This window comes from Rissa tridactyla, chromosome 2, assembly GCF_028500815.1.
Source record: "Rissa tridactyla isolate bRisTri1 chromosome 2, bRisTri1.patW.cur.20221130, whole genome shotgun sequence".
Classification (NCBI taxonomy): Eukaryota; Metazoa; Chordata; class Aves; order Charadriiformes; family Laridae; genus Rissa; species Rissa tridactyla.
In genome coordinates this window covers 124,296,430-124,318,033 of record NC_071467.1, presented here as the reverse complement: position 1 = coordinate 124,318,033, position 21,604 = coordinate 124,296,430, and the positions used below count along the sequence as shown (strand labels likewise).

The 21,604-nt window shown below is 39.4% G+C and overlaps 2 protein-coding genes across 5 annotated transcripts in view; one reads left to right on the top strand and one right to left on the bottom strand.

Annotated features, from left to right (window-relative positions):
* CMC1 (C-X9-C motif containing 1) overlaps nucleotides 1–3,766 on the top strand; it is a 44,446-nt gene extending 40,680 nt beyond the window's left edge. For 3 of the 4 annotated variants that reach the window (XM_054189435.1, XM_054189438.1, XM_054189437.1), the window contains exons 3-4: nucleotides 1,953–2,043; nucleotides 3,500–3,766. In XM_054189435.1, the coding sequence (XP_054045410.1) occupies nucleotides 1,953–2,043; nucleotides 3,500–3,614 (206 nt within the window). In that variant the 3' untranslated portion in view covers nucleotides 3,615–3,766. Of the gene's footprint in view, nucleotides 1–1,041; nucleotides 1,464–1,952; nucleotides 2,044–3,499 lie in introns of those variants that run through there. The other variant, XM_054189436.1, reaches the window with a different exon arrangement.
* A 5,651-nt stretch (nucleotides 3,767–9,417) lies between these two features.
* The window catches only part of AZI2 (5-azacytidine induced 2), a 29,633-nt gene continuing 17,446 nt past the window's right edge, over nucleotides 9,418–21,604 (bottom strand). The window contains exons 6-8 of the mRNA XM_054189434.1: nucleotides 18,926–18,987; nucleotides 15,471–15,586; nucleotides 9,418–11,889 (exon numbers count right to left, since the gene is read on the bottom strand). Of these exons, the coding sequence (XP_054045409.1) occupies nucleotides 11,501–11,889; nucleotides 15,471–15,586; nucleotides 18,926–18,987 (567 nt within the window). The 3' untranslated portion in view covers nucleotides 9,418–11,500. The remainder of the gene's footprint in view (nucleotides 11,890–15,470; nucleotides 15,587–18,925; nucleotides 18,988–21,604) is intronic.

Below are 21,604 nucleotides of genomic sequence, written 5' to 3'. Positions count from 1 at the left end.
AAAACAAAGGACACTTTTAGAAATGTGATAATAGGTATGATTTTTCTGAGGTGCTGATGTAAACATTAAATGTAAACAGTCCAGGAAAGAACAGAAGAAACGTCTGATTCACCTTTAAAAAACAAAGAAGCATTTTTATAACTTAATAACACGTTTCTTGTATTGTTCTGAGCTTACACTGTTTCATGAACTTTAGCTATCCAGAAGTATCCTCAAAGTTGTGCATGTGTATTTGGATGATTTTAGGTCTAAAACTAAAACAGATACCAACCAGATCTTACAAATTGAGTACAGTTGTTAATAGATGCCTTTGAGTACAGGTTAGTGTCTTCCCAACTGGTAATTAACTGTTAATGGGTTATTTTAAATCCATTTTTGCAGACTTTAATCTGTTGGGGGGTTTTATTTTCTTTTTTTATTAAATTATATGTTAAAATATAATAAGTTTATAATTTATTAAATTTAATTAATTTAATTTTCAGGTGGTGCATGGTGATGTTACCAGTATATAATGTTAGGTGCTGTGTTGAAGGACGTTTTAAGTGTTCATTAATAACGTGTTCAAAGTAGATAAGATGTCAATTCTTTGCAAAGTTTGGCAAAGATATACGTAGGTTTGGCAGTGTAAGGACACTCAAGACTGTCCTCACTACCAGGAAAAGCTCAGAAGAGGAGAAATGGATGGAACTCTGCAAGGGACACAGATTTGACTTTGTTCCTGGCCTGGTTACTGGTTGATTTTGGACAATTGGCGCTCTCATTCTCTCTCTTTTCCACCTGTTAAATGCAGATGATTACTAACTCTATGCATACTAACTAAATGCAGATGATACCTAACTATAAACCTTTGTAATAAAATGGTTTGAAATCTCCTGATAGGAATAACATCTAATTCTTATGTAGAGTTATAATTTAGTGAAACATCTGTACAGGGTGTTGGTAACAATGAGGCATAATTTTCGTTACTCCCAGATAAAAGCCACACCCTTAACACCGTGACTTTACTGTTCTGTTTCAGTATCTCACTGATTTTAAGTCTCGAGATCCTTAAGACTGGCTGAGTACTTTCATGCCCTTGTGCAAACAGATTGAGAAGAGACAGATCATTGTCTCTTCTCCAGTTTATATTGCCTTGTTCTGAAATGCCAGAGGTCATGATCCCAGAAATGTAGATGATTGATCGACAATATTTTTGTGGGAAATGCTCTTTACTAGCCATTTGGACTTTGAAGAAACTCCATGTTGAAGAACAGCTACAGGCCACTATATAACGCACAGAAGATGCAGAGGAGATAGTGGTCTTTCTTGGAGCACTGCAGTGCCACGGAGTACAACCTGGCAGTCCCAGCTGATGAACTGCCGGCTTTCTCCTTGTGCTCCCAGGAGAGATTTCTGAAAATGCCAGGGAAGAACCATGACCTCGCAGTTTCTTATCTCCTGTCCCAAGAGAACCTTCACAGGAGGTGATTGCCAGTGGCATTTCTTTGAGCCAGTAGTTGCTGTCAGCGTTATTGCCCTCTTAATTTGTAGATACAAACATGCTTCAGTAATTCCAAAAGATTTCAACCCTGGGTTACTGAATTTTTCATGCTTTCCTTTGTTTTGCTTTGATAGCCCTGAGTAGTTGGTATGGAAAGCGGGCACAAGAATCATGGATTTACTACAAGAATAACTTCAGAAATTTGTTGGTATTAGCAACAGCAGTATGCGTGTGAACCTGTCACGTGATATGAGGGGAGAATCCCACGTAAAATCTTGTTGTTAAGCAAGTGACATATACCTTACAAACAGCATGAGACTCCAGGCCAACTATGGTTATATTAATAATAAATCAGATCTGGTCTGTGAGGTTTTTTTAATATGAAATACTATACACATAGGAGATTTATTTACCAATTGTCATTTTTCTAACTTTAATTTAGTTTGTGTTTGTTTTTTTCTTTTTTTCCCAGCATTTACTAAGTGCTGTCAAGAAACTGGTCTTCTTATGGTGGTCAAGTGTCGGCAAGAGAACACAGCACTGAAAGATTGTCTGGTTGGCTAGTAAGTCCCTCCTGAGTGTTTCTTGGTTTTTTGTTGCATGGCCTATATGAATCTAGAAATTAGGAGAATCTTAAATCTTCTCAAAATAGTTTTGCAAGATTAGTGACTTTGATGTATTTTCTAAAAATTATATCTTTGCTTTAGAAAAAAAAAACATGTGCTGGTCAGGGCCCTACCTGACAAGATTTTATTTCCTTAATAAAGCTGTCCTATGGCTATAAAGACTCTTTTCTTGATTTATGTGGTGACAGATCTAGATTTTCAGCCCAGAGGACCTATAGTCCTGTCTTGGCTATGCTGAATTACATATGGGGGGATGGGGGTGAGCAGTATAAGCGCCGTCATACCCTCTAAGTGAGACAGGATAAGTTTGGTTTGATTTTGCTTCTTGAACTGTTTTTTAAGATTTAGTCTTGGTCCCTGAAAGCATCCTGCTGTTGTGAATGGCCATAGCAGCAGCAATGGGACATTGTTAGGTATTAAAGAGGTCAACTTGATGCCACGGTGAATTCAAACATCTCTTTTGGAAATCCTAATTTATCCCCAGTACCATCAAGCTGAAGTGTTAAGATTCTTGAATTTCCCAGGGCGAGGGCTGGGGTTTTTTTGAGTTTGACTGGGGGGAGAAGGAGGTTAGTTTGGTTTTTGGTGGGATGCCTGTCCTGCATTGTTAAACCAGAGATAAAGGTTAAATGCCTTTAAAATAGCGACAGATATTTTCAAGTATTTGGGAACTGATGAAAAAACATATGCAGCCAGGCAAGAGTTCAGGCCTAACTGCAGTGAGAACTTGCTGGAGTTACTCAGTTTTATTTGTCTGTACCTCTACGCATTAAATTTTGCCTTTTTTAAAAACAAAACAAAACAACACCCAAAACAAATACACACTACTGAAAAAAATGTTTAGTGCTTGAATAATTATACTTAAAATCAAAATTAGGAGAAAAATGAACTGAACTTAATGATCAAGGACCTACATGTTTACTGTTCGAGACATACACTTGAACCTGTTCCCAGTAGTTGCTTGGGTGCATAAGAAATCTAAGTGTACTCCAGCAGCTTCCCATGCTGAGGAAGCTAACTGCATGTCGTAACAAATTATTTACCTGCACTCAATTACAAAACGTCTTTCCCTTTTTCTACCTTTCCTCTTCATGGCTTTACCGTATCCCTTTTCCTACCGTCCCTCTTCATGGCTTTACTGTAGAAGCTTGAAAAGGACCATGCCTCAAGAGAGAGCAATATCATGAGAGAAAGCAAACCAACTAACTCAGTATTTAGAGTTTACGAAGATAACAAACCGCTTATGTGCTTTATCAAATAAGGTATTTTATTATTGAAGGCAGGAAACTTTTCTTTGGGTGTGAAAGGAAGATCAGTTATGAGTGTTATTGATGCAGTGTCTGTTCCATAGTCCAAGATGAAAAATGGTATTGTGCATTTGTCTCTCTTGTAGCTATTCTGATCCATCATTCTATGAAGAATGCAAAACAGAATATTTGAAGCAAAGAGAAGAATACAGAGCAACTGGAATTAAGAAAAAAAGACAGAAGCTTACTTCAAATGTGTAGTTAAAACTTAAATGAACTTTTCAAATTTTGTATCCAACTTCGATTTGACTTGATTTAAACAGACTTAAATCATCTGTACCCCTCTGCGTGGAATTTAACTGAAGTACACTAAATGAGATGAATGGAGAATAAAATAATCTCTGAATTTAAAAGGCAATTTTTTTAATTTTCTGCAATTAAAGATATAAAGTACGCTGTCACAGTTTGCAAGAGAAGTTGCAAAGGTCTGTTCCTTTGTCTGGACTTAAGGTTTTGTTACCAATATACAAAAGGCCTTTTGGAATTTAAAACTTGTGTCTAGTTATGTGTGACAGGCTACATAAAAACTTCCGGGTGAATAATTTAAGTTTTATTAACTAATCACAAATTGGGTATACAATAAAACTGGTCTGTTTGTCATCTGAAGTTGAGGGCCTATGGAGATGCTCTTGATGCTCTTTACTAGAAAAGAAGGATGGCAAACATGGAAGAGCAGAGCTTCTTGGACGAATTTGATTTATCTTTTTCATGAAAACGTGAGTCATATGAGAGTCTGATAGTACTTCTGTCTACACCGTGACTCATTTTTAAGTCTACTTTGTCAGAAGGGATGGATGCCCCTTCCAGACAGTGTGGCCCCGTCTGGCCCTTTCGGCTCTGGAGAATGGGAGAAGGCATGCTGAAGGCCAGATCATTGAGAGGAGTATCCTCCCCCACTTCCCTCTTTCAGAATGAAGGTGACTTCAGTGAGTGAGCGAGTGACCGCACTTGCAAAATTAATAGGGGTAGAGGTAAGTAAACAACTAAACTAGGTATGTAAGATGCAGGTCACTTCTTGCAGAAACTAAGTGTAAGCAAGTCCCTTTTTAAAAAGGGGCATACAAAGGAACTTTTGTATCCTGATACTTGAAGCTGCTTAATTGTAGAACTCTCCAATGCATAAATGGCTTCACTAGAGACAGTCTGTAAAACTTTATATTACTATTTTGGAGTATCTTTTGAAGCATTTTGAAATAAAGAATCTCTTTACAAGTAAGGAAAGGCTGCACTTAGAAAACTTACTTACATGGTAACTTTAACGCCCTGATTTAAAAAAATAAATATTTGTCTGAGTAAGCAGTAGGGTTTGTTACTTTTCCATCAGAAGATGCAAAATTTGACTTGTTTATTTTAGTACTGTTTCACCACAAAAACAGTACTGCTATTCAAGTAGGAAATTCAATTCAGATCTTAAGACACAGGTATGTGAAGTACTTAAGTTAGTGTTGCAGGTGAGACCTTGCCCTTTATTCTGTGCCTTTTACTGGAATAATCAATAATAATGTTGCTTCTGCTATTAGGCAGCAGATTGCCTGCAGGGCTAGGGAATGCTTGTGAATGAAAAACTGAAAAGTTCCGCCTTGTTAGGCAAGCTTAAGTGGCACTCAGCTCTAAAACTAACCGCCTTAAAATAGCTTCTGTGGAATAAGGTTTCCTACACATGTGCGTGGTTTTGGCTCCTCAATTCAAGCATTTTGGAAAACAAAAATAATCCAAATCAGTTAGTGGAAAATTAGTTGTTTGCCTGTACGTATTTAAAAAAAGAGGAAACCTAAGGTAGATGGTGAAGTGTTTTTTTAAGGACGGCGACTGTTCTGTTATCCCGTTATGAAAATCTGCTGCATTTTCAGTCACTGGAAAGCAAACCTGGCTATTTGTAACTTTTGTCAAAAGCACTTCCAAAGAGGATTTGGGCTGGAATGAGCGTTCCCTTGGAGGAAAGTGCCGTGTGCTGCCAGCGGTACGTGCCTGCACAGAGGGCTCACACCACAGCTGGCAGACGCCGACAGCAGCACCAGCACTGGGCTTCCCCTTTTCTGGCTTAGCAGAAAATACGTCCATCAGGGGATGGGGGAAGCCCAGCGCGTTGGCTGGTACCTGCTGAGGAGGAGTCAATGCCTGTAGTGGAACAAAGCCCAGTTCAGCCTGCAGGTATTACTCCCCCGCCATTCTGTACGTGTTGTATGTGAAGGACTAACAACTCACTTTGCACTGACAGTCAAGCTCTACTGTCAAGCCTGAAATTGCAGGTACTGCATGATGCTGTCAGCCAGTCAGTTCTTCTTACCTACGCTCTAGTGTGTGCGTCCGGAAGAGCTGGGTTATTGCAGCTCCTCCTTTGTTTACCGAGGGATGCGCTGAGCTGGGCTCTGCCCTTGGCTCTGGCATCAGCTTCCCCCGTACAACACCCAAGGCCTTCATGTGATGTTTCCTAGCTTTGAATTCTTGATTTTACACCTTTCACTTCCCTCATGTCTTGTGCAGTATCCTATATTTTAATTGCATTTACATCTTATTTAAAGTTGTAATGAAAGCATGAGTACTATGAAGTGACAAACTCATAATAGTTAGTGAATTGCTTTCGGTTTTGTTTTTGTCTCAGCTGCAACCACTTCTTCCTACTCAGGGTAACAGGAAGCAGCCCTGGATTCTAATCGATGTAAGAAAACATCAGTAGCATGGTCAGAGTCTTAAGCTCTCCTTCAGCGGGGAACTGGAAGCTTTTTTCCTACATGTTGATTATTTTTTTAAATCAAGCTTTTTAAATCAAGCACTTCTATTTTGTCAGAAGTTACTTGTGAATGATGAGGGTATAGCTCTGGAAACCTGGTCACCTTCCCCCCCGCCCCAGCCCCTCCACCTCCCAACGAAACAAAACATGCAAGTGCCTGTACCTACGGAGAGTGGGCAGCTACAGGTGGTTGTTAGGAAGGGAGCTGGCATCGGTGCGGACACGCAGTGATTCATCTCCCCATCTCCATCTAAACCAGGGATTGCAGCGCTAATTAACGGTCCCTAGATGTTTCTTCATACATTTTCTCATTTTGAAATCAATTCTGTGGGATTCTAGACATTATTGTTCTGCCTAGGCGTAGATAATTGGTGGAATTAATCTAGGTGTATCTCTGGTGTTTTCAAGTTAGCCTATGAATATAAAAAGGCTGCATTAAATGCAGAGGCAGGGACTAATTCAGTGAGGTCAGCTGAAGTCTGATGGCGATGCTGCTACCCCATCATAGTTAGTATTTGTATAAGTGCCTGATGTTTTCTAACACGTGTGACCTTCTTAAAAATTAAGGTGGCATTACCAGATGTTTACAGTTCCAATTTTAACTGCCTGTTACAACTAGAAGGTTCCACAAAGCTTTCACTGTAACAATCAACTAGCCCGCACCCCGCGCTTACCTCCTTCAATGGGAACCCTGTGCTCACCCGGTTTAAAACCATCCGCTGTTGACTGACACTGATGGAATACGGTCTCACAGCTCGAAGACTGATCTGTCACCTAGCCCCCTCCCACGGTGCAGCAAGGCGCCTGTCACAGCTTCTGCGGCAAAGAGGCCAATCTTCGCCTTTTTGTAGCACTTGGGGGAATTTGGCAAGCGCCCAAGGCACCCACATTTTTCACTTCAGGCTACGCTCTTTCGGCGTATTAAAGCTCTCTTCAAACTCCTGAGAGAAGCCCCCTACAAACGTGAAATCTAAAAGGAAGGAGGAAAAGGGTGTCATATGCCTATTGAAAGAGTTTGCCTTCATAGAGTAAAATGAAAACTCAGAGGAAAGATGAGTGGCAGTTTGTAACACACAGGGTTTTCAAAGAGTAGTGGAACTACCTACCATTGCGGTGTGAGACACCATCGATCTGTGAGCCAGAAAGCCATTCTGCCTCATATTTAGTACAGCCATACTCCTCCTCAGGTAATTCCTGTGTTCTCTCTTTGATGGTCCAAAAATGGCGAAATACAAGTGTTTCGTGTAGTTAAGAATCAGTTCAGTAACGGTAAACACCTCGTTCTTTCTTTCATGCTTCTCCCCTAGATCAAACATCCACGCTCATCAAACGCCATCATCTTACCACTTACTTACTGTATCTTGATGTTTAAATCACTTTGTCTCTTCCATCTTAAAATATCATGAAATTATTTCTGCTGGGCACTGATCTCAGTTCAATCACATTTACTACAGAGATTTTTTTTTTTTCTTAAATGGTTCAACTGCATCTTGATTAAAATTAGGGTTTACCTTTAATGCTGATAATAAAAAAATTAAGTAATTTTGTCCACTGCCCTATGTTCATACAATTGGAAGTAGCGCACCAGTCGCCCTACAGAAAGCGGCAAAAGCCCGACCCCTAAAAATCCCAAAACAATACCAAAAAAACCCCCAACAAAACCCCACATGCCTTCTTGTACTCAAGCTACACAACGCAACAGGGAAGCGTCTTACCGCTCTGCGACCGCTGTTCCTCGCAGGGCCTGTCTGAAGAGCAGAAGATCCAGGCCACTCAGTCGGGTTTTTCACTTCCCTGGAGCTTTTCACTCTCCCTTGACCAGGCCACAGCATCATCAACAATCCAGGTGTCTGAGCCCAGGAGTCTCAAAGTCTACTGCAAGTTGGTTTGAAAATAAATCTGCTTTACATCACTAGTATATTTCATATTATGCTTACATGGGCCTGTGTGAAATTATTTGGAATGGGTATTGTCTTCCTGTAACTCCACCACGTCTAGTGCCGCTCTTGTCTTTTTCCAGCTGCAAACAGCGCATCGCAGCTGCTTTGGGAGTTTGCTTTCTTAAATAGGGCTAGTTCACATAAGAGGAAAACTAATCAGTTGTAAACCCACAAAACTGGCAGGGAGACATAAAATGATCAATTTTAAAAATATTTAAAATGAACCAAACAAACAGTGGAAATTTAGGTGAGAGTTACTAGAAGGTTAGTCCAACTCTCTAAATACCCAAATACATATTCATCAGCTTGTCATATGCTCGCTTAAATGTGCAAAGCGACAACCTCCTCCAAAAGCCGGTTTTTTTCCCTTTCTGTTAAATGGAATTAGTGCTTTCTTAAATTAAAAATTGTCCAATCGGTGGGTTGGGTTTTTAAGTCTTAAAATGTTCAAAGCTTGCATTCAAGTTGATTTTTTTTTTGGGGGGGTGTCATTTAACATACTTACTTGAGTACTTTGGTCCTCGCGTTATGCCGTTTTACGGTTTAATATAATGAATGCATGTGTGCACACAAAACACCAGACCCCCTTTACTTCAGCTACTTCTGCGTGTAATGTGCTGTCACTGCGATGAAAAGCTTTCACTTCTGAAAATGGAAAAAGCACTGTAAGCCACTGGCGGCATGGATTTAAATGACTTTTCCATCTTGAGTCAAAATGTGATTGTGTGCTTCGGCCCAACAGATGCTTCACAAGCCAGCTGGCTCCCAAGTGACTTCAAATCTGCGGACTTCTTTTTCAAATGTTACGGCTTGGCCGCAGCAATGAGTGATTGGATTGGAAATGCTGCCTGCAGCAAGCTCTCCACCATCCCGCCCTCCTCGCTCCGGGATCAGCCGTTCTTCTGAAGTCCCTCTCGGCAAACATCTCCCCTCCCTTCTCCAGCGCGGGAAGCAGCACAGAAGATAAACCAAGAGTCAAAGGCAAAGCCTGGAAATTCTCAGGCACTGCACGGAGAAGCTTAATTTTAAGTTTCCCTGTCACACAGGACAGGCTGACAAGAAACCTTCTGACACAAGTAGTCAAACCACAGGAACATGCCGTAGCTTAAGGTAGCCAAATCCTTCAGGTTTCAGCATCCAAGAGGATACTTTTCCCAGAATACGCTCAGAGCCTCTACAGAGGACATTTGGTTTGTTCCTCCTGAATGGAAGAGAACGAACCTCACATTTAATTGTTTGTGTTTGGAGTGACATTTATACACAAATCAAGAAACTAAAACTGAATAAAAAATTATGTGCCAAATACAGAAAGGAGATCTGTAAGTGAAAGCAATTTCAAACAAAAATAAATTTATTTAAAATCTTACACAGTAGAATTCCTTCATTGCACAAATCAAAGTATTAATCATGTTGACGTCTGTTGGCTAATACATGACTTCTTAATAAAAAAACCCCTCTGTAACACTGAGGTGGGGAACCCCCAGAAGTAAGCTACATTAGAACTAGATGCCATACAGCTTATGCAGCCACATGAGAAATGTTTTCTGCTGCTTCGTTATTACACAGGTAGTTGGTTCTATCAGCTAAAGCCTAGTGACTTGGATTTGTTTTATGCATATTGGGTTTTGTTCTATTACTTTCCAAGAGATTGTGCTCCCCTGAGTCAGCTGTGTTCATTGGTCAGAATAAATTCCAGCATCTGACACCATTTCCATTAATCACAGACAAGCCAGTATACGTGAGCAAGATAATAGAAAGATAAAAACAATATCTGGTGAATGGGAAACATTATTTATGTATGCTGTTCGCTAATATAGTAGAAGTTATCTGGAAGGCATTTTTTCAACTTTGATAGACAAACCGAAGGAGAAGAAGATGATGGGCATCACATGAAGTACTTACTCCACAGGGAAGAAAGTGTCTGGAGACACACAGGTCGTGCAGCACCTCGGTAACACTCTTCCAGCCCGTCATTACTACGGCTGTGCTACTGTCATAGCTTCCCTGTGTATTTGCAAGCAATTTTAAGATAATTTGCTACTAAACAGCTGTGAAATTAATGTTTATTACACTGATCTTAAGCTGGACCTGTGAAGTTGAATACCTCATCCACCCAGCCACACATCTGTAAATAACACATTTAGTATTAACTATCTTCCCGCCCATTACAAGTTTGATATCACGGATCTAAAATACAAAGCATTTTTCTTCAACATATTGAACAGTCAAGGCATTTCACTGAACCCTGTTGTATGAAGGCAGATATGAAGCAGAGCAGTTGTTTTGTTGTTTTTTGGTTTGTTTTTTTTTTTTTTAAAAGGCATAAATTGTTTTTGTCTAAAAACAGTTCTTGGCCTTAAGAGGAAAAAAAAAAAAAAAAGTACTTAGACACCCATAATCTACAAAGCAGGCAGTTGCAATTCAAATAACTCTAGTTCTCAGTGGCATACTAAAGATACCACAAAAATACCTCTTACGTATATCAACAATGCTACAACACCTAGGCCGATTAAATTAAGGCTTTGTTTCTTGAATAAAAGAAAAGTTAGTAGCCTTCATCACCACCCAAATACAAAGTCAAGGTTGCGGTGCTGTGCAAAGGAGGCACGATAAGGGTCACTGCACTGGGAAGGGGGCGATTCTGTGGCAGGCACCACCGTGCGCGCAATGAAGTCAGTCCCCTACAGCATGAAGGGAGGGAAACGGGCTGAACATCCAGGATTCCCAGCGTTCAGCAGCGTTACTTACGCTCCTTTATAATTCACGATACAGCCCCGCATGGTGCAGTCGAAACAGGATAGCCTAGGAATGATTTTTCTCTTGCCGCTATCTAATATAAATCAAGGTTTTGACCAAAAAAAAAAAAAAAATAATCTCACCTTGCTTGGTTAAAAAATTACATAAAAATGCATTTCTAAACCAGAGGAATCAGAAAGTTAATTGACAGGAGGAAAGGGGAGAGAATCCAGTTCTTCATTTCATGTCTTACTCTGGGGAAAAAAAACACTGTCAGAAAATAAGCTCAGAGCTGGTACAAGTTTTAACACCGGATACCAAGTATTTTCTTGAGAACATACAAATAGCAAACAAATACAGAAATGGATTATTTTGGTTTATTCCAAGAATTTACTATTCAGTGAATTTTTTTGCAAATGTATGCCATTTGCAGTACAAGACTATCTAGGCCCCATTCGAGAGTTCTTATATTTACATTATACCAGCACAGCTTTAACTTCAAGGAACTTGCTCCCGATTTACAGCAGAGGAAGACTAGGCTTTCTGTTTCAGAACTAGAATTAAAAACAAAGAAAAAAGAAACACTTCAGGCAATTTGTTTTCCCCTCTTTAAAAGTTCAAGCGTTAAGGTGCCTATTCAGAACCATCCTAAAAATGCCCCGGTTGATCCTAAAAATTGTTTAACTCTTGTGCAGACAGTTTTGATTACACTGATCCAGGTAATCTGCTGGACAGTTTAACAAAGTTGATTTATTTTTCATTTCCCAAAACACATTCTCATTAGGCTTTGGAGGACTTGGGAATACCCAGGAATTATCTTCCAGCGAGCTCTTTCCGTAAGAATGGTGTTCCTGAAACGTTTTGCCATCAACTGGAATGGGTCTCTCATCTGTCCATGCTTGTAGAGTCACCCTTTCAGACGGGATTTGTGCATCTCTCGGCAGAGGGGGAGACACAGCATTGCAGAGGAATTCATCATTTTGTGAGAGTTTTTTATAGACTACCCCAGACGTCAAATTCAGCTTTGAAATGTTCAAGTCAACGCATTGTACTGGTACAGCAGAGGCAGCTGAAGAAAAAAGATAAAAAAGATTTTTAAATGACATTATCTAATCTAATGCATTTTTCATATGCTCCTAATGTACTAAGAGTATAGCAGAGATGTTAAACACAGTGTTTTCAAGCTAAAAATTCTCAGACTGCATTTTACTTCAGTAACTACTTAAAAAGTTACAAAGTGAACGTACTCACCTCCTCAGGCTGATTTTGCAAGAGGAACCAGAGATCCTGAAATCCCAATGTCTAAAATACACCCAACACCAAGGAAACCTCCCAGCTCCCACTTGAACACCGATAAACCAATGAATCTCTTTGACAAGACTGGAAGGAATGGTGAAACAAGGAGGATTTTCAGGCACTTGGAGAAATCGAGCAGATTCAGAAGGCTGCTTACACACAGCACGCTGCTTCCCACTCTACTGAGTCTTTATCAGGTGGTGTTCTCAGGCTGCCGAGAACCCGAGTTCTCACTGTCCCAGAAGCAGTAAGAGGGAGACGCACGGCGTTCCCAGCTTCTCTGGGCTCCACTATTGTCTGATTTCTGAAAGTAAAGCAATGGACCGCAATGTTCACCCATCTGAAATTCCAGGCGAGTTTTAAACCGTGCTAGGAAGGGGAGGATTTTGCAACAACAGGACAGCATCTACCCAAAATGAAAGGAGCTGCAGCTTCCATGCACACCTGAACAGCTGGCCAAACGCCACCAGGTCATTTTTTTGTAGCAATAATTTACATAACATGTAATGGGAGTAGATGAATGATTCCTGCATTAAAGAAACACATCCTACAGGTAGTTTTCTAGAACAACTGTGAATCTTGAGTATGAACTTTCGTTCTTAAGGGACGGAAAGAGGAGCCAGTATTTTGGTCAAAGAATACAACTTCTGTTTGCCACTATAAATTAAAAGGTGGTACCAATTCGCAAGCGTCAGCCAAAAGCACCTTCCAATAGCACCGGCCTCCTTGTGCTGCCAGGTGTAGAAAGCAATTAGAGGTCTACAGACCTTTAGAAGTTCAAGAAAAATGGGATCCACTGAAAATGTAAAAAAAAAAATAAATACAATAATAAAAATAATAAAAGCAGAAACGTGTTTGTTGAAAATGCTTCCATGGATAAATGACAAGTGTAGGGTGCTGCACCTGGGGAGGAATAATCCCCTGCACCAGGACAGGTTGGGGGCTGACCTGCTGGAGAGCAGCTCAGCTGAAAGAGACCTGGGAGTCCTGGTGGACAACAGGATGACCATGAGCCAGCAATGTGCCCTTGTGGCCAAGAAGGCCAATGGCATCCTGGGGTGCATCAAGAAGAGTGTGGCCAGCAGGTCGAGGGAGGTCATCCTCCCCCTCTACTCTGCCTTGGTGCGGCCATATCCGGAGTACTGTGTCCAGTTCTGGGCTCCCCGGGTCAAGAAGGACATGGAACTGCTGGAGAGGGTACAGCAAAGGGCTACCAAGATGCTGAGGGGACTGGAACACCTCTCTTATGAAGAAAGACTGAGGGATTTAGGTCTCTTCAGTCTGGAAAACAGACGGCTGAGGGGGGATCTTATCAACGCTTAGAAATACTTAAAGGGTGGGTGTCAGGAGGATGGGGCCAGGCTCTTTTCAGTGGTGCCCGGGGACAGGACTAGGTAATGAACACAAACTTGAGCATAGGAAGTTCCACCTAAACATGAGGAGGAACTTCTTTACTTTGAGGGTGGCAGAGCCCTGGCACAGGCTGCCCAGAGAGGTGGTGGAGTCTCCAACTCTGGAGACATTCAAAACCCGCCTGGACGTGTTCCTGTGCAACCTGCTCTGGGTGACCCTGCTCTGGCAGGGGGGTTGGACTAGATGATCTCCAGAGGTCCCCTCCAACCCTATGGTTCTATGATTCTATGGTTCTATGACAGCTAAGTAGAATCCGTGTGTTAACTGATACTGTTAACACCACACACAGAGGAATGAGTCCATTGTGTTCTGCAGACTTTACGCACCTCTTACAGTGGCAACTACTTTACATATGGTAAAACAGCTAGTACTACAGGTATAGGAAGTGGAAGTTTTAAGTCAGTTGTAGCCATGTTTTGCATAAGCCAAGATTTTTCTATAAATACAAGCACAGATATATCTGCATTGCATTCAGAAGTGTGGCTGACAAGCAAGGTAAACAGAAAAAATAAATACAGTTTTAATTTCTGCCAAACTTGCCCACTCTTACATACTTCTGAAAAATTACTGAAAAAAGTCTACAGAGCAAAAGGCAAAAATCCACTGTTTCCCAATCAATCAATAATGCCTTTTATAGCTGAGGAGGTATGACCACATTAGCAACGGCAGCAAAACCAGACTGTTCACCAAGTAGAAAAGAAAAAAATCAGTACTTGTGTAGTGGCAAGACAGGTAACTCCAAAATAAAAATAATGACAGGAAGACACTATGTGATCACATCAAACCTTGACAGACTGGAGGATTAAAAACTCCATTCGGTTCCCAGTTTCTCTGCTGAAGTTGTTTGACAAATGTCTTTGTAGGAACACAGACTCACCTGGTAACAATATGACCAAGTCTACAAAATGCGCTGATAGTTTTATCAGCCAAGGACCAGAGAGTGATCATTAATCACAGCTGGCCACAGACAAAGGCAGTGATTGACATGGAGCTGAATCCTATCATTATCTCACCAAGCCAATCAAAGCAGTTTAGAAACAGAATGTCTTGATCATGTAATGGACAGGGACATCAAGAGACTGCCACCAATATATCGTCACCAAGTTCACAGGCTTTCACCAGCATCTCCTGTATTCTGAACACAGTAAATACCACAACTGATGTGAGCAGAAAACAAAGGAAATAAACACTGCGATGAACAGTCAGACTGATAGTCTGGCCCCACCAGAGTAAGAACGCTCTCTCGTAAAGCATTTGGCTTGAGAAAAAAAGCTAATTATGAAATAGAACCACCACCTGATGAACAGCTCACTGAAATTACACAGACTTTATGCGGAAATTATTTTCCCCCTAATTATTTGCAATGTAGCAGCAGAAATAAGGCAATTTTGCAGCCTCAGAATTCTGACATTCAGAGAATGTCATCTTATGTAGCATTTTGCTAGAGAAGACAACTTTTCTGAATGCTAACATAAACAAATATGCAACCATAAAGGAATTTCAGTCTATTAAAGTCTGATTTTAACACGTTGCCAAATTAATGCTTTATATATTCTATACTGGGAAAATAAGACTGCGTTTGCAAAAAGATTTTTTTTCCCCTAATATGAAGTAGTTGTGGTAAAAGGTCAAATACGAGTAAACTTAACACCTCAGCCTTGTGCACATAAGCAACACTTGACTGAGAAAAAAGCCACAAGGGGAACAGAATACAGTACTGAAGAAAAAACACATCAGCAACACCTTTATGTGTGAAGTTGACCAGTATGAGACAGAAGCAAAAGCAGAAAATGGGTAGGCTGGAACCATAATATAGTCTAGCTTATCAACTTCAATTGATGAGATTCTGATAAGATATGATAGCTAGTTTCTTTTTAAAACGGTACAGCTCGAACCAACGGTTTGTGTTTGTAAGGTCTGTTACTGCCAACGCCGACTTGCCTTTCTTGGTCGCTGTTGGGTTTGTTTTCAGTTTTCGTAGAATCTCAGCTTGCATGTCAGTCACTAGGCACAAATTAGACATTTCTCTCTTCAGTTCCCAATATGCTTGATGCACACTTTCAAAACAAAAATTTTTTACAAGTTAAATAATCGCCACCTCTAGAGCACCCTCATGCCTATTAACATGCTTGTCAAGCATTAACTCTTAATAAATAGATTTTGCCTGACATACACTGCCAATTTTACTAGAGTACCACAGTTCAAAATGTTCAAAATGGACCTTTGGCTATTTTAGTCGACTCCTGCATATTACAATATATAATGTATTATATATTAACATACTAGATGTTACTAATAAATTCAAGTTCCCCAAACACAAAGAAATATGAAGCATATTCTCCAGATTCATTACTTGAAACTAACCATCTTACCATAAAAATTAGTAATCTTCAAGGAATACTTTAAAAAAAATATTAAATGGACATTGGACTGCAAAGCAGTATAGTATTAACTTTGAATGCTTCTTATAAATGACCACACACACCATCATATGTTATGATCCTAGTTTTAAATATTCAACCACAATCAATATTTGGGTCTTTACACCAATCGCTTTGCTACAATGGATTCAGACTAGATACCCAAGATCCAAACTGAGCACCCACACAGAGACCAAACTAAAACGTATAACACACTGTTTCATATTCAAGTCATCTAATTTATGCTAATACACTGCCTTATCAGACAGTATGAAAAATAGCAAGCCATTCATTCTCTGATAAGACAGCATAATGTGAAAAACATATTTATCAAGAGGAGCACTGTTCCAGCATTGAAGTTTCAGGTTAATAAACTGACTAAGAAAATCCAGAACAACAACAACAACAACCACCACCACCACAAAAGTCAGCATCACCGTATGTTTCTTGGTAAAATTTCGAGCAAAGGCTCACCACACACCACATTTATGTTGATTAATAATTAATTTAGTGTTCAAAAGACATAAGGATGCAGTTACTTGAACTTAAACGTGAAATCCATGATTTAATGTTTTTTTAATGCTTAACGTTCTATGAAAACTCATTTATTGAGGACTAGTATCATGGATGAGAGTTTTCAGAAGATAGTTTTTCTTCCTCACTATATTCACCTAAAAGACATTTATTTGAAACAGTTCAGTACTTCAAACTGTTGTTGAGATGACTAAGAACCATAAAGCTACATAACGCTGTATTTTCAAACATGCACATATACAGATTTCTATCCCTCTAAAATAGCAATTTAGGATCACTCCTACATGAAATTTATCAGATATGAACTGTTCAAAGGCATTGTGAGAAACAGCTATTATTCTGTTCTGCAAGTTAATGCTAAAAGATTTCCCTTAAAACAAAGAAATTAAACTTCCTTCTATGCACAGAAATATTTCCCCAGAAAACAAAAATTAATTCAGATTCAAAAACTCTGTTAAAGAACAGAGGAATCTGATAGTTTAATAGGTAGCATATTAGATATCAGCAATTCTCATAGATGGAAAGTTAAAATTTCCAAAATTGATATTTCAAGGAGTTCGGCTAAAACTGTGGCCTTTTTACTGCAGAATCCTTTTGGCTCTTTGAACGTTTAAGAGACGACAATATCAAAATTAAGTTCATGTGGCAGCCATACTTCATTTATTCATGTGTTTTGGTCTCAAAAATAAGATCAAACAAACTTTTTGATCAAAACAGAACTGTCCAATATTTTATACAGAAGTGGTAAATACAAGAACAGCTCAGTGTCTGCCACCAACCAGAAGGAAAGCGCTTAGATAAATTTTGTAATGTGCATTTAGCGCTTTTAAAAGCATCTTGCTAAGGGACACAGGTACCAGAATCCCACTTAAATCACACATATTTTAATTGTTTTTGTCGATACTGACCTAGAATCCCATTGCAAAGCCTAATTTTCAAGGAATATGCAATCAAAAACCAAGGATTCCACATGCTTGGAAGTTTATCCTATACTGCCTTCTAACCTGTAACACAAACCTTGAATACGACAGCCTATCTAAATCTACAGCAAAGCAGATTTGCAAACCAAGAATTTAAAGTCAAATTTGCGGGCTGAAATTAATATGAAATAATTACTTTCCAAAAAGCAAACTAACTGCAAATGCCGTCATCTCCCATAAACAGCAGGATTGCTTGCTACAACAAATGTTTCGCATAGGAGTGTTTTCCCACAGATTTTTGGATAAGCTTACATATTCAGTACACATTACACATTCATTATTTACATCATATTACAGTAAACACTATACTGTACACATGCTAATTCAGACAGTCACCACCTGAGCGTCACTTTGTGGAATAAATCTGCTCTGGAAGATCAGAGAGATAACTACTTTACCTTGAGATAACACCTTTTTTCAGGCGTGTAAGACTGACTATGAAGCACCAGCAGAAACCACAAGAAAAAGTGTTAGCTAGCTAGCTATCCAGTCGAGGTGGAAGGTGAAAGTGTAATTTGTGTACAGTGTGTATAATATTATCATTATTACACCAGAGAACATATGAATAGCAGTATCTGTGCTGTTCTCTTTCAGTGACTGATTTCCTTTCCCATCTCTTCAATAGCCAAGTAAGCAACAAAGTACTACGCTAAACAACCTGTCATTACGAAGGACCACTCTTCCCTCTTGTGGAAAATCGTATAAGTACATGAACAGGCATAACCGGTATAAAAGATGCAGTTAGTATTTAATTTCTGCAAGATAAAACATTTGGGAACTTTCATGTATTCATGAATTGTTCTTTTGCATAAAGAATGAAAGTATATGTGTGTGCATATATATATATATAGATATATCTCCTTTATAATACAGCACACATATTACCCTGTCTTGAGTACAGGGTAACATAGGAGTTTATATCATAAGCACAATTATTATTTGGCTGCAAAATGAGATGAAATGCTTTCTGATATGTTAGCATTTTTCTGGAAAATAGCTATTTCTTTTTGAATAGGTCACACAATGGCTTCTCAATATTAAAAAAAAATAATCCTTTAAAATGTCTACTAGTACAAATATTATTGCATTGCACTAAGAATGTATGTTCCAACATTAAGCAAGAGATTTGAAGCCATTAACGATGCAACACAGAAATTTATCTACCACCTCCTCAAGTCAACTAATTATTCAAAAGTTAAGTTTTAAATCCAAAAGAATTTAACTTTAATTTTCTGTACAAAAATATGAAGATGTAAATGTTTTGTTATCATCATCACCCTGGACTAACAACATAACAAAATAAAAAAAAAATTATCTTGCTAAATCAGTATACCTAGACTTGAAATTAAATCATCTAATTTGAAATAACAGATTTGAACAGGCTGCAAGAACATTTACTTGTTCAAATAACTGTCCCTCAGTAAACTAAAAGTAAAACATGAAAGCCACTTTATTTTCATACCTCTGGATGTCTTGCCTTTGAAGGTAGTCTCCATTTAATGGATTTTCGTCTTGAGCCTGGTCCTGCACAACAGAGTGAGGGGAGATAGAGAAGGAATGAACATATGATTCCAGATCTTCTGTCTGAAAAAACTGCAGTGAAACTACAAGTTTGTCAATATTAAAATTCGGAAGGAAAGTAGTCTTTATTTGTGTTGTCTGCAGTGGTTTTCAAAACAGACATAAAGACTCCCACTAAGAATTTCCACTTAAAAATGCTTAAATTACTTATATGAAAGCATTGCTCAGCCACCACCTTACTTTTAAAAAAAAAAAAAAACAAACCAAAACCAAAACCACAGCTGAGCTCTCAGAATTTCTGATTCTTTGAAAAAGCAAAAATTGAGAAAGGCTTTTGACTTCCATTAAAAAAAGCAGTTGGTCTTCTCTTGCCCCAGTATATAAAGACCTTTAAATTAAACTATTTCAGTATAGATTTTCTTCTACAAATTACTCTTATGATAGAACATAATTTATCCCTTGAGTCTGCAAGACTCCTTTAAATCGTGCATACAAGCAGCCTCACTAAGTTAAACAGCACTGTTTAACGAATCAAACACTGGGCTCACTTCATTAGCCATGTTTCTATTAGACCCTCACCTGTGATGAGTTCCCATTCATATCCATATCCCTCCCTCTTCACATTCCCTTCCTACTACCATTCCCTCTAGCCAAAGCTGTTATGAATTTGATACCTGTTACTGTGGCTTCATGATGGCTTATACACATTTCAAACAACTTGTCAATATAACATACACACTGCATCAGCTAAAATGCAAAACCCAAATAACAATATCTAAAAACAGAAAAAAATAGAAAGTATACTTGCCTAAGGTAGAAAACATCTGAAAATGCTAACTAATGTAAATAAAACTAGTAATAATGAAAATACCAGCTGGGTTTGAAACAATGCTGACTTGTCATTGCCCATTGATCACATTTCTCTGTATTTCACCTGACAATTTTTCCATCTCCTGAAGACTTTCCCACCACAACCCATTGCAGATTCAATTTCATAATTAAAAAAAAAAAAAGCAACAAACAGTTGCTCTGTATTACCCCACATTTGAAAACTTGTACCTTATTATTTCCTATATTAAGCAGTTACCAAGATCAAGAAGAAGTGGCATTAAAAAAAAAAAAGAAAAAAAGCTGTTCCTTATATTTGTTCTTTGCAACAAAAGCTGCTGGCATAAGCATTATTTAAACAGTGTCATGTCTAGTATTCCTTCTAACTGCTATTTTAGTCTGTTCTTTTTAGCAACATTTATTCTCACAATACAATCTACAATCATCAATTATTTATGTAGCTGTTACTCTATTCTACAGAGATACCTGAAGACACCACAATTACATACAAGTTACAGTATGCCTTCAGAATTTAATTATTGAAAATACTTAAAAGAATTCCAGATACAAGAGAAAACAACCACCAACAATAACAGAAGTTAACAAGACACCTCACGCGCCTTCCAGGTAATGTGCTTTATCCCCATCTAGTGGGAAAAACACAGACTAAACCCGAGCCAAGTCAGCCGATGAAGGTAAATCAGCCTGCCCGTGTAAGCTAGGAGCGTGGCACGACAGCAGCAGATCCTGTGGTGGTGTGCTCTCCCCTTTTCCCCCTCCCCCCTGGCTCCTGCTCAAGCCATGGCCATCAGCGGCAGTTGTTATGAGTTGCCCTTGAACTGTGGGGGATGGCTGGCAACACAGCGAAAACACTGTCTGGAGTGGGGACCTAGATATTTTGTTCCCTTGCGAATATGACTATAGGTCAATTATCTTACTCCATAAATAGTGGACAGCCCAAGAGCCCTTTGAGCTCTCCTGCACGGCAGCGGCTGCACGCCAGGATCTCCCCTTGAGTGGGGACGCTCACTTAGGGTTCTACTCCTCAAGGCTGAGAGATTCCTCCCCGCAACAGATTCTCGGTAAGTGACTAATAGCATGCTAAACTTTGAAATCTTAGCTAAGTAATACAAGGATTGATTGCACATGTGTAATCCTTTAGACTTAAACCGTTGACCAAGTCTGGGACTAGGATTGGATCCAGCCGCAGCTAGACTCTTCTCCGAGAAGGAGTTTAGAAAGCAAGGGAGTCCTTTCTGAACCTCGTGACTCAACAGGAAGGTCTCCCTGAGAGCTTGTCTGACCCTGGCCTCTATGCAGTAAATAATCAAGTGTACCCTGGCATCGAAACTCGTAAAACACTGTCGCATTCACTACTAACTTTGTTAAATCACTGTTTTATGTTAATAAACATTTCACTACTCTCTTACGAGTGAAGTTAATCACTCCGCCCGCGACAGATCTGTAGAGACAGATCACTGCTGAGAGCCCAACACCCCAACCATATATGCTTTGAGGGCAGCAGGGGAGAAGGACTTTACTTCAGGCTAGCTCTACTCTGGTCCCTCAGTGCCCAGAAGAAGTTGGGGTGTATCATCTTAGTTTCATCCAAAAGGAATCCAGTTCCCATAGTCCTGACTGCTCCATAGTGCGAGGCACAGTAGGCAGTGGTGATTAGGAGATTTGCTTCAAAAATACATTTCTGTAGTAATGTAAAGGTGCACGTAAGAAAAAGAGCCAAAGAAACATTTCCAAATTAAACGAAATCCTGTTTGAAGGCAGGATGATGGCC